The sequence below is a fragment of the Hyaena hyaena genome, unplaced genomic scaffold (genome assembly GCF_003009895.1).
Source record: "Hyaena hyaena isolate Hyena2069 unplaced genomic scaffold, ASM300989v1 scaffold_6, whole genome shotgun sequence".
In the NCBI taxonomy this organism is placed as follows: domain Eukaryota; kingdom Metazoa; phylum Chordata; class Mammalia; order Carnivora; family Hyaenidae; genus Hyaena; species Hyaena hyaena.
Window position 1 is genome coordinate 5,183,697 of NW_024080638.1, and position 12,922 is coordinate 5,196,618.

Sequence of the window (12,922 nt, forward strand, 5' to 3'; positions counted from 1 at the left end):
CTGGGGGCTAGTTATGATTCTATGATCTAGAATGGCCTCACTTGTATATCTGGTGGTTGTTCTTGGCTCCCAGCTGAGCCAGTGGGGATAACTGGACCGTGTGTGCCTCTTCCTCAAGGAGGCTACCTCTGGGTTGGTCATAGGAGGTCACAGGCTCCAAGAGCAACAAGAAAGTAAGCCACAGGGTGCAAGAATTTTACAAGTCTGTTTTTGATGTTCTAAAACAGGTACAAGGCCAATTTAGATTCAGTGCATGGAGAGAGATGCTACTTCCTGAGGGAAGAGCTACAAAGGTTTGGGCTATTTTTGCAATCTACCCCATGCCTTTTGATCATCATTTTAATGCTTTCTCTTTCAAGTCAACCTGGTACATCACATTAGGAAATCCCTGACCTAATTCTATCTGCTTTTTCCCCCTCTACTCCCCCAGGTTTCCTCTGGGTCCATTCAGGAAAGTGTGAAAGACCGTGTGATTGACTCGAGACTGCAGCTGCTTATCACTAAGCCAGGACTCTTCACATGCATAGCTACTAACAAGCACGGAGAGAAATTTAGCACTGCAAAGGCTGCGGCCACCATCAGCATAGCAGGTACGATGGATTTTCACAATCGCATTGCTCCGGAAGAAGGGAGAGTTGGCACTATTCCACATAGCATTTTGGGGGAAATCTGTTTCCTTTTATTTCTTACTCCAGTCCCCTTTGGGCTATTTCTCCTCATTGGGGACATTCCAGAGGTTGATCTAGATCATTACATTGGGAGAGTTACCACCTCGAAAATGAAATCCTCAAATACCCGTCCTAGTGAGGGGTAATTGCTTCCAGGAGTTCGTGTCTCTCTTTTCCCCCCTCCCTTTCTTTCCTTTCCTCCCTCCCTCCTTCCTTCTTTTCCTGTTTTACTTTTTCTTTCTTTCCATTCCTTCCTCTGTCTCCTCTCTCTCTCCCCATCCCCCTCTCTTTCTTTTTCCTTTCATGGAGCCAATCACACTTCTCACGGGTCTCAGAAATTAACTTGGCAGATATTTAACATGGTTGTGCCAATTTCTGCACGGTTATTTCTTGAGGGCATTTTTACTTATGAGTATTTGATCTACTTTGTGGCCTTTCCCTTTCCTGTTTCAGGAAAGTGAATGCAGGACTTACAGGTGTTTTCAAGGAAAAGAGCTGACATACGGATTTCTAGGATATTTGTGTTGAGTTATAAAGGTTTATTTTTAAAATATACATGCGCCAAAGGCTTCTGAGAACACTTGCGGATTTCCTAGAGATGGAAATAATCCCCGTATCAGGAAATGCCAGGCATGTCACACTCAGAATGTGTCCACTGCCCAAGGGTCAGCAGGGGTGCTTGGCCTCACATGTAAGGCAGGCACTGGCCCAACCTGTGCCCAGGGCTGGCTCCCCAGACCCTGCTATTTCTCATCGCTGTGCCACTTCTTTGATCTTCCACGATGGGGAGATTGCTAGTAACGTTTGTGATTTTCATATGAGGGGAATAGAGACCATAGGGAACTATATAGGGAGAACTGGACAAGGCTGGCCGTCTTAAAGCATGCCGGCAACGTGAGGAGAAGATTCAAGGATTCCTTCTGCCTTCTTCTCCACGGACATATCTGCTTGTAGTTATCTTGATATGTCATATCAGTTATTCTAGAATTTTCAGTGATGGGAAATTATTTCTCCCAGAGAGTGGTGAGATTTCTAAAATTAAATTTAACTCCATTTAACAAGTAATAAGAAAATAATTACTGTTTATAAAGCGCCTTGTTTATAAAATACCCTCGCATGCATTTATTAATTACTAGACTCAGGCCATCATCAGGTAGAATAAAGGATGCACACTTAAGTAACAAATGGGATAATTAACGATGCAGTGCCTGCCTTCCAGGGACTTTCAATCCAGAAAGGAAGCCAGTTACCCATATACATTACGGCACGGACTATGTTCTACTGCAGAAGCAGAGACAAAGTATAAGAGCAGAACAAGAGAGAGACAGTTTAAGTTTGGGAAAGAACTACCACTTAAGCAGGAGACAGGAGCTTGAGACAGAAAGGCTAAAGTGTGCTCAGAAAAGAGCAAGTGGGCTGGCAAGCTTAGAGCATGATGGAGACTGAGAGTGAGGTGGCGAATGGGAAGAACGGTTGGAAATGTGGGCTCTGGCCAAGTTATGAACAGCCTGAGTAGGTTGAATGTCTTCTTCAATCAGTGAGAAGTCATCTAATTATTTTAGAGAAAGGAGACCAGCGATACGGTCAGATATATCCATGGTCAAGTGAACAGACGCTGGGTGTACGAGAGTAGGAGGCATGCATGCAGTTAGGTGGCTATTCCAGGAGTCGAGAAGAGTAACGAAGGACTGAGCAACACCTGCAGCACTTGGTGCAGAGGCGAGAGATACAGGACACCTATCAGGATAGAAGCATAGGAGCTGAATCCTAGAATGTAGCAGTGTAGTAGAATGGGTTAAGATGTGAGAGTGAAGGTGTCTAGGATAAATAATAATGGATAAAATAGAATTTAAAAACAAGACCGTGGAAAGAGAGAGAGACAGAGAGAGGCAGAGAGACAGAGAGAGAGAGAGAGAGAGAGAGAGATTTGCACATGACTACTCAAATACAAGAAAATAAACTGATTTAATCTAGTTTAACCTATACCTCCACGGGTGGAAGAGAAAAATTAATGTTGCTAATCTTAAGAGCATTTCATTTTAGGTAATTATTCAGTCATTCACATATTAATTCCCTGCCGGGGCTCTTCCTTCCCTCCTCCCTGCCTCTCCCCAGCCGGCAGGGGAAGGGGGACTTGGACCCATGCAGTGGTGTCCTCTGGAACAAACCCCTACCCCATTCTCTGGTGAAATCTACAGCTGGAGAACCTGTGAGCTCATCTCTTGGCTTTATTAGGACCCAGAGGATCCCCCTGGCAGGCTCAGCACCTTCGAGGCCTTGAGGCTCCTCCTGTAACAGCACTGTCCCCTATATTTCAGTCACATCCTTCATCCAGCCCCTCTCTTGAGTCTACTTTGCAACCTCGGCAACTAGGTCACCCTGTCTATCCCTATGAAGGCAGGCCTGCCCAGTTCCAGTTCAGCTCCCTCCTTATCTGGGCCCCGAAGCAACTTCTGCGTCACTTTCATGTTATACAAATCCGAGAGTCAGACTGATTGACCCAGCTCTGCAACACAGAGCTACCATTTTTACACACATGTGGCCATCCCATGTCAGAATAAGGATTCCCTATAAGGTTCCCTGCTTCTTTTTTTAAAATTTTTAATGTTTTATTTATTTTTGAGAGAGAGACAGCATGAGTAGGAGAGGGTCAGAGAGAGGAGGAGACACAGAATCCAAAGACAGGCTCCAGGCTCTGAGCTAACTGTCAGCACAGAGCCCGACGCGGGGCTCAAACCCGCGAACCATGAGATCATGACCTGAGCCGAACCTGGACGCTCAACCGACTGAGCCACCCAGGCGCCCCTAAGATTCCCTACTTCTAGAGTTCTAAATAAGAAGTCCAGGCCCTCTTCTTTGGCTTTTTCCTTAATTTATGCCTCCCTTCGAGGATTCTGGTCAGAGAAAGTAACCTATAAAATGTATATTTGAATTCCTAATTCCTCTACCTTTCTCCTTTCCACAACATACCAAGAGGGACTCCAGCTTTAGTGTGGCAGCCTTCATAGCCTATCATCATAAATACAAAGATGACTGTGAAGGCAGTGATATGGCAATAAAGAAGGAGACCCTAATATAATGGGTATATCTGCACACACCAAGGCAGATTCATTGCATGGACATGACCTTCAAGATGCTGAAATGACTATAGAACAGGACTGCCACCATACTGTATACAGCACCACCACCCCTGCATCCCTGACCTAGCTCTAAGGAGAGCCTGATCCAATTCCATTAATTAATGGAATATGCCAACAGAGGAGACTGTAATACTAAAAAATTAATGATATCTTCTGGTGGGAAAAAGAGCCTTAAGTTACGGCAAGCAGCATAGAAAGCAAAGGTCTCAGGGTGGAGGGAGAAGTGGTCTTAGGGATCCACACTGAGTGAGGATGGAGGCAATCAGCAAAGGTAGCCTGGGGGGAAATAGCAGTAGTATTTGCATGAGGAACAAGATGGTGGACCCAATGCATGGCGTGGCATTAGCAGCAGAAAGGACTAGGAACCTCCTGTAGCTGCAGAGTTGAAAATAGATGAGAAGCTGTCACCTAAGTAGGAGTAATGGTTATATAGACTGGAACCGAGAGCTTGACTTTAGCCAATGGGCAATGCATACTTGGTAAGTGTTAGGTGCTATAACCAGTGTAAACCCTTCTGTATATGGGGAAAAGAAATGTTACTAAACTGAGTGAAGAGGGACTCCCTTAAGAAGCTAATTCATAAAAAGCTACAAGATCTTTCTGTTTATCCCCTGATCTATTTTTCCCGTTGGTCTCACTTACTGTGAGACTTGAAGCTTCCCTACTTTTCCTAAAATTTCCCCAGGCAGATCTGACGAGGGTGTCTCATGAGTGCAAAGGAATAAGACCTCCAAACCCCATGAGACATCTAGCATTTTCTCTTCCTCTCCTTGGCCCATTCTTTTCAGTTAAATCTGCTAGATGCCTCATGCTAACCCCAGTGCCATCACTGAGGAAACTACCTCCTAATGCTGGGGTGCTCCCTGAGGCAATACTCCAGGAAAGTGAGGCCACATGGGTGAAAACCAAATCCATGAAGCCACTTAATTCAGAATCATTTTTAAAAAGCTTGGTCTTACGCTCCCCAGACCTCCCAGAGCATGAATGTGACATCTGCTTTCTGCATTTTTGCTTTCGGCTCCCCCACCTCCTTTGGCCTCTGATGGCCTCAGAGGTGCAGAGCTTCGAGTCAGACATGGTGACTCCTCTCAACTCTCTGGCAATGCTTCCTTACCCCAGACTCTCCTTGCTCTCATTTCAGCCAGTCCCATCCTCCCCTAGCATTCTGTAGTCAACAGCCTCCTTTGTCACATTCTCTGCGTTTCACTTTAAACCTTTTACTCCATCTGCTTATTTACTCATCCCAGCAGGAAGACTGGAAATGGAAAAATCTGGTCTGGTGCTTAGGATTTATGTCTAATGATATTTCTAGTGTTTGAAGGAAAACAAAAAATAACGATCAGTCTTCATTTTCCCAAAACTCTTCCATGTGTGTGTCTGAATCCTTATGCATTGTTCAAGAAATGTGATGGACTTCTTTCTGACTCATTTACATTTGCTGTTAGTCATCAAACGGAGTCAGGAGAACTTTTGGAACCTCAGCCTATGAACCAGGAAGTTGCATTTCCTTCCAGCCACAACCTTGAAAGGCTCAAGTTGCAATGTAAAATCATCAGGATGCTGGGAATTTGGCCAGGTGCCTTTGTCATTAGGACCCTCGGCTCTATGACAGAGACCAACAAGACAGCCCATGATCCCTGTAATGAGCATAATTCTGAGCCAGATGCCACCAAAACACGCACAGGTACTAATTCTACCAAGTATTTAAAGAAGAATTATCACCAGTGCTTCTTACACTCTTCCAAAAATTGAACAGGGAGAAATGCTCCAAAATTCAATTTACAGGGCAAGCATTACCCTGACACTAAAGCCAGACTAAAGATACAACAGGAAAAGTACCGACAGCTTACCCTGATGAATACAGATGTAAAACTTCTTAGCAAAATATTAGCAAGCCAAATTCAATAGCATATTAAAAAGAGAACTTACCAGGGTGCCCGGGTGGCTCTGTCATTTGAGCATCTGGCTCTTGATTTTGGCTCAGGTCATGATCCTAGGGTCGTGGGATCGAGCCTCACATCAGTCTCTGTGCTGAGCATGAAGCCTGCTTAATATTCTCTCTCTCCCTCGGCCTCTCTCCCCTGCTTGCTCGCTCGCTCTCTCTCTCTCTCTCTCTCTCTCTTGGTCTCTCTAAAATAAAATACAAAAAAAAAAAAAAAAAGAGCTCTCATCATGATCAAGTGGGATTGATCCCTAGGTTGCAAGGATGGTTCAACATATGCAAATAAATGTGATATGCCACATTAATAGAAAGATAAAGGTCCTATTATCTCAATAGATGCAGAAAAGCATTTGAAAAAGTGCAATATCCTTTCATGATAAAAATGCTCAACAAACAGTATAGAAGGAACACACCTCAACACAATAAAGTCCAAACTTAACATCATACTCAGTGGTGAGAGGCTGAAAGCTTTTCCTCTAAAATCAGGAACAAGACAAGGGTACCCAATCTCACCACTTCTATTCAACATATTACTAGAAGTCCTAGTTAGAGCAATTGGGAAATGAAAAGAAATAAAAGGCATCCAGATTGAAAAGGAAGAAGAGGGGCACCTGGATGGCTTAGTCAATTAAGGGTCCGACTTTGTCTCAGGCCATGATCTCACAGTTTACAAGTTCAAGCCCAGTGTTGGACTCTGTGCTGACAGCTCAGTGCCTGGAGCCTGCTTCAAGTTCTCTGTCTCCCTCTCTCTCTCTGCCCCTCCCTCACACATACTCTGCCTGTCTCTGTCCCTCTCTCTCAAAAATAAATAAAACATTTTTTTAAATGTTTTAAATAAAGAAAAAGAAGAAGTAAAATTATCTGTTTCCAGATCACATGATCTTATATAGTGAAAATTCTAAAGACTCCACCAAAAAACCATTAGAACTGATCAACAAATCCAGTAAAGCTGCAGCATATAAATCAACATACAGAAATCAGGTGTCTTTTTATACACTAACAACAAAACATTGAAGAAAGAAATAAAGAAAATCCTCCCATTTACAATAACATCAAAAACAATAAAATACCCAGTAATAAGTTTCATTGAGAAGGTAAAAGATCTGTATGCTGAAAACTCTTTAGAAGAAAAGATTTTGATGAAAGAAATTGAAGACAAGAATAAATAAAAAGATATCCTATTTCATGGATCAGAAGAATTAATATTGTTTAAATGTCCATATCACTCAAAGCAAGCTACAGATTTAGTGCAATACTTATTAATATTCCCATGGCATTTTTCACAGAAATAAAACAATCCTACAATTTGTATGGGAACACAAAAGATCATGAACAGCCAAAGCAATCCTGAGAAAGAACAACAAAGCTGGAGGCATCACACTTCTGATTTCAAACTATATTACAAAGCTATAGAAATCAAAATAGTATAGAGCTGGCATAAAAACAGACACAAAACCAATGGAATCAAGAGCCCATAAATAAGCTCCCATGTATATGGTCAATTAATTTACTACAAAGAAGTCAAGAATACACAATGGGTGGGGAGCACCTGGGTGGTTCAGTCAGCTGAGCATCTGACTTGGTTCAGGTCATGGTCTCACAGTTTGTGGGTTTGAGCCCCATGCCGCCATCTGCGCTAACAAATGGTTCAGAGCCTAGAGCCTGTTTCAGATTCTGTGTCTCCCTCTCTCTCTCCCCTCTTCCCTGCTCATGCTCTGCCTCTGTCTCTCAAAAATAAATAAATGTTAAAAAAATTTAAGAATACACAATGGGGAAAGAACAGTCTTTTCAATAAATGGCACTGGGAAAAATAGATAACCATACAAAAGAATGACACTGGACCCCTACCTTATACCATACACAAAAATCAACTCAAAATTGCTTAATGTCCTAAACATAAGACCTGACCATAAAACTCCTAGAAGAAAACATAAGCAGTAAGCTCTGTGACATCAGTGTTGGTGATGATTTTTTGGAAATATGTCACCAAAACGATAATGATAAAAAATCAACCAGTGGGATAATATCAGACTAAAAGGCTTCTGCACAGCAAAGGAAGCCATCAACAAGATGAAAAGGCTTCCTATGATATGGGAGAAAAATATTCTTAAGTCATGTATCTGAGAAGAGGTTAATATCCAAAATATATAAAGAGCTCATACAACTCAATAGCAAAAGACAAACAATTCAATTAAAAAAAAAAAGGGCAATGGGTCTGAACAGACATTTTTCTTTAAGACATACAGACGGCCAACATGTACCTTTTCAGGTACATGCAAAGGTGCTCAACATGACTAATCATCAGGGAAATGCAAATCAAAATCCCAATGAGGTATCACCTCAAACCTGTTTGAATGACTATCCAAAAAAGGATGAGAGTTGGCATTGGCAAGGATGTGGAGAAAAGAAAACCCTTGTGCACTGTTGGTGGGAATGTAAATTGGTTGAGACACTATGGAAAACAGGGTGGAAGGTCCTGAAGAAATTAAAAATAGAGGTAACATGTGACCCAGCAATTCCACTACTGGGTGTTCATCCAAAGGAAATTAAAACTTGACATTGAAGAGGTATCTGCATTCTCATGATTGCTGCAGCATTATTCACAGTTTATCTAAACAGTAGATACCAGTTACAAGATATGGCAGCAACCTAAGCTTCTGTCAACAAATGGATAAGGTCCATATATACATATATATAATATCTCATCATATATCTTCTGGTATCTCGTATACATATATACATACAATGGGATATTCTGCAGCCATGATAAAGAAGGATATCTGGCCATTTGTGACAACATGGATGAAACTTGAGGTCATTATGCTAAGCGATGTAAGTCAGAGAAAGACAGATATGTATGGTATCACTTATACGTGCTATCTTAAAAAGCCTAACTCATAGAATCAGGGACTAGAGTGGTAGTTACCCCATGCTGGGTAGTGGAGGGAAATAGAGAGATGTTGGTTGAAGGGTACACACTTCCAGTTATAAGATGAGTAAGTTCTGGGAATCTTGGTACATATGGTGAGTATGCTTGCTATGAGACTAGATCTTAAATGCCCTAACCACAAAAAAGAAATGGTAATTATGTGACAAGATGGAGGCGTGGGCTAATGCTAAGGAGGTAATCAATTTGCTTTATATCAGTATATACCTTAAACTTAGACATTATATGTCAGTTATATCTCCATAAAGCTGGCAAAAAAAAATCAGACACCTGTTCAGTAGAGGAGAAGCTTGTATTTCCCCTTCTCAGTGGCATTGATAGGTCCCTCCTGGAAGACTGAGGTTCTGAGTTCTATCTATCCTTATCCAGCCTGAGAGTGCAGGAATGAGTCTGTGTTCCCATTCCTCCTCTAACACAAGCCACTCCATCTACCAACACCCCCACCATCTGCAATTCCCCTTCTCTGGACTGATCTCAATGTCTGGGGCTTCCAGTCACTCAGTTTAAAGCTCAAATAAATATATGTAGCATATCCAAAAATAGGCACATGGAGAAATCTGATGTAGTAATACTGGGGTTCCCCACCCCCACAAAGGACCACATATGTTTATAGTCTGTATTTTAGGAATTGATGTTCCACACTATTACCATAAAAAAATGGAAGTTTGAGTTATATTTTCACAATCGATACAGCTAATGAATATATGTTATGTCTCATGGTCTCTCTCGTGTCCGAGAGTCACATTCCTCTGTCTCTGCACTGTTCTTCCCAGTAACAAGACACGTGGCGATGTCGCAGGGGCTCAGGATCACCTGTTCCACTCACTGCTTGAGCCAGGATAGGTACAGTGCTCTTCCCAACAAAACAGACACCGCGCCCTGGTGTTTCCTGGTGGCTTTATTTGGCTTCAAACTGATTAAAGGTGTTTGTTTTTGTTTTAAATGAAAGGGAAAAGAATACATGAGTAACAGCCAGCAGCCACCTTAAACGGCTGTCCCGCAGTTAGGCATACGGGGCAAGCATTCTTTTTACAATCGGGCAGCTTTCTCATATTAAAGTTTACTGTGTACTTTAGAAGACAGCCAAAATTGTGCTGACTTTTCCAGATAAATGTAAGGATACTGCACATATTGATGACTGTTGGAAATTTTTGGAATTTTAAAAAATCTAGTTTTGAAATCAAAGCACTCATTTACAACTGCAAAGTTCTTGGACCCCTCGCCTGCTCCCCACCTTCCCACCAAAACAAAATGTGACTGGCGGAATATCTGTCAGAAACACAGGCAAACCTTCTGATTCTCTTAATATTCTCAAGACATCCAAGCACCCTTAAATTAGTTTCATTTTTCTTTCCTTACTTGTCCTCAAAATAAAAGCCTATCTAAGCTGAGTACCTCCTCCCAAATACTCTGGCTGGGTTCTCTTTGGCACTGACTGGCACATCTTCATGGTACTGAATCCTTTTACATCTCAAATTGAGGACTCTTTCATATACATAATCTTGGTCATGGTATTTCAACAGTTTTTTCTGCTCAGCTGCTATTAGAACCTGCCTTTATCCCTCCAAATATATACCATTTTCTCTAGAAGAATTTCCCGATGTCTCTTTTCATCTCTTCTATCTGCCCAGGGGCAGAGCTGTCTTGTGGTCTGGGTCCCGTAGATGCTTTAGGTAGGCTGGTCTCTCATCTTCAGACTTGATACAAAGTCCCTTGGTGGCTAGCGGCAAGGAATTTAGAGCTGCCTGGGCTGATAATGCCCGATGTGGACCCAGCCTGTAAAGAATACAGTTCCTGGAGACCCTGTTTGTGCTTCATCTCCTCCAAATACGCCTGTTGATGCAGTATCTGACTCCTAACTGAAGAGAACTTTCCAGAAACTTAGGAATTAGAGCTATCAAAGTTATTTCTTGCAAATGTTAAGATTAAAATGTACTAACTTTTGCTTCTTTTTCCCTTTAATGTGATTTCCTGTGGGACCTTCCTTTCCTGTTAATAGAGTGGAGGTAAGATATGGTTGTCACATCATGTTTCGTTATGATTTTTTGTTTGCCATTCGTTATTTGCTGAATACTGTAATCTTTCAGAATTTCTAATCCTTTTAATACTTTACAAGATAATAATGAAGATGAATATAGGTAATGTCCATTGAATACTTACTATGTATCAGACACTGTGCTAAGAATTTTATATGTATTATTTAAATTTATCCTGAGGCACCTGGGTGGCTCAGTTGGTTGAGCATCCGACCTCGGCTCAGGGCATGATCTCACAGTTCATGGGTTCAACTCCCAAACTGAGCTCTGTGCTGACAGCTCAGAGCCTGAAGCTTGCTGCAGATTCTGTGTCTCCCTCTCTCTCTGCTCCTACCCCAATCATGCTCTGTCTCTGTCTCTCAAAAATAAAATAAACATTAAAAAAATTAAATTTATCCTCAGGACTTCCCTATGAAATAGGTACTGTTATTACTTTTACTGTATAGAACAGGAACTAAGAGAGTTTCTTTGAACTGGAGAGTTCCAGTGACTTACACAAACAGTAAGTGATAGGCTTAGAAATTGAACCCGGAACAAACCCCCTAACCCCCACTCATAGCTTTATCTCATAGATAAGAAAGTATCACCTTGTAATAGAATAGTTTGCAACTTACAGTGTTTTACTTTCAGTAAAATTAGTGGACCTTCATAAAAACTCTATGAAGTGTCATAACTTTGTATCTAATTTTAGAAGTAACAAAACTGTAATTTCAGGATTATCAATTAATAATAGTAATCAGTATAATAGATGTTTTGTGGTATATTTATGATCACCATTTTTTATATTAACATTTCGGTGACTTTATAAGCCAAGACCTACTAGTATCCCTATTTTTTAATAGAAGGAACCTGATACACTAGGAGCTGTCCAGATCACACAGTTGGCAACTATAAAGCTGTCAATCTGAGCTCAGGTAGACAGACTCAAGAACTGAGACTGGTAACTACTATACTAACCCAGACGGCACAGTACCTGAGCAGGACCTAGAACTCCACCCTTAGATTCTCATTCCATGGAATAGAATAAGTCACTGCACTAGTTCTTAATCTTGTGCCAATTTGGGTATCTTTGAAACATTCATTCATTTATCACAATTCTAAGAGATAGTTCTGTCCCCAGGGACTCTACAATGAAGCTGAATATCTACTGAACAGATGTACGACATAAATGTGGTAAAAGTTAGGTTAAAACACGGGCCACCAAGAGAAGAGATCCCATCTTTCCTTCACATGCCATTATGCATCCTTCCTGTCCTTCCTATGCATTTTTATTTATTTATTTTAAATGTTTATTTATTTTTGAGAGAGACAGGGAGAGGAGAGGGGCAGAGAAAGAGAGAGGGAGACACAGAATCTGAAGCAGACTCCAGGTTCTGAGCCTTCAGTACAGAACCAGATGTAGGGCTCAAACTCAGGAGCAGCGAGATCATGACCTGAGATGAGGTCAGGTGCTCAGTCGACTAAGTCACCCAGGTGCCTCCTTCCTATGCATATTTAAACCACTCACTCTATTTCTGACATTATATTGGAAAGCAGAAAAACAAAACAATTTATATGTATTCACGGCCCCCAAGGAATTTACATTTTCCTAGGGGTGCACATGTACACACAGAGATTAATTACAAGACAACATAATAACAGAAGCACAAACAAATTCCAAGGACTCAAGGACAGAAACAGATCATTCAAATGCAAATGCAAAAATTAAGCTCATTCATAGTCAAATAAATGGTAATTAAAGAAAAAGTCCATACTATTTTTCACTTGTGGTAGAGAGAAAACTGCTGTAATCCCCTAGAGAGCATTTGGCAGTTTTTATTAAGAACCTTAAGATGGTTCTATCTAATTGATTGGATAAACCCACTTTTAATTATCTATGTTAAGAAAATAATAAGTGTATGAGCAACAAAACTGAAAACAATATTATATTTATTAGTGAAATTTATGAGCAATGTCAATATCTACCAGTAAGGGAAATTGTGATTAAAAACCACGCTTTTGAAAAAATATAATAGCACAGGAAAGTGTTTATAATACCATAATAAATAAAAATGCAGGAAACAGGGGTGCCTGGTAGCTCAGTCGATTAAGCATCAGACTCCTGGGGTGCCTGGGTGGCTTAGTCAGTTAAGCGTCCAACTTCGGCTCAGGTCATGATCTCACAGCTCGTGGGTTCGAGCCCCGCATCA

General features: G+C 41.3%; 1 protein-coding gene across 5 annotated transcripts in view; it reads left to right on the forward strand.

Annotated features, from left to right (window-relative positions):
* MUSK (muscle associated receptor tyrosine kinase) overlaps positions 1-12,922 on the forward strand; it is a 90,636-nt gene that overhangs the window by 57,827 nt on the left and 19,887 nt on the right. For all 5 annotated transcript variants that reach the window (XM_039240411.1, XM_039240437.1, XM_039240429.1 and 2 more), the window contains 2 exons: positions 431-590; positions 10,697-10,703. In XM_039240411.1, coding sequence (XP_039096342.1) covers positions 431-590; positions 10,697-10,703 — 167 coding nt within the window. The remainder of the gene's footprint in view (positions 1-430; positions 591-10,696; positions 10,704-12,922) is intronic.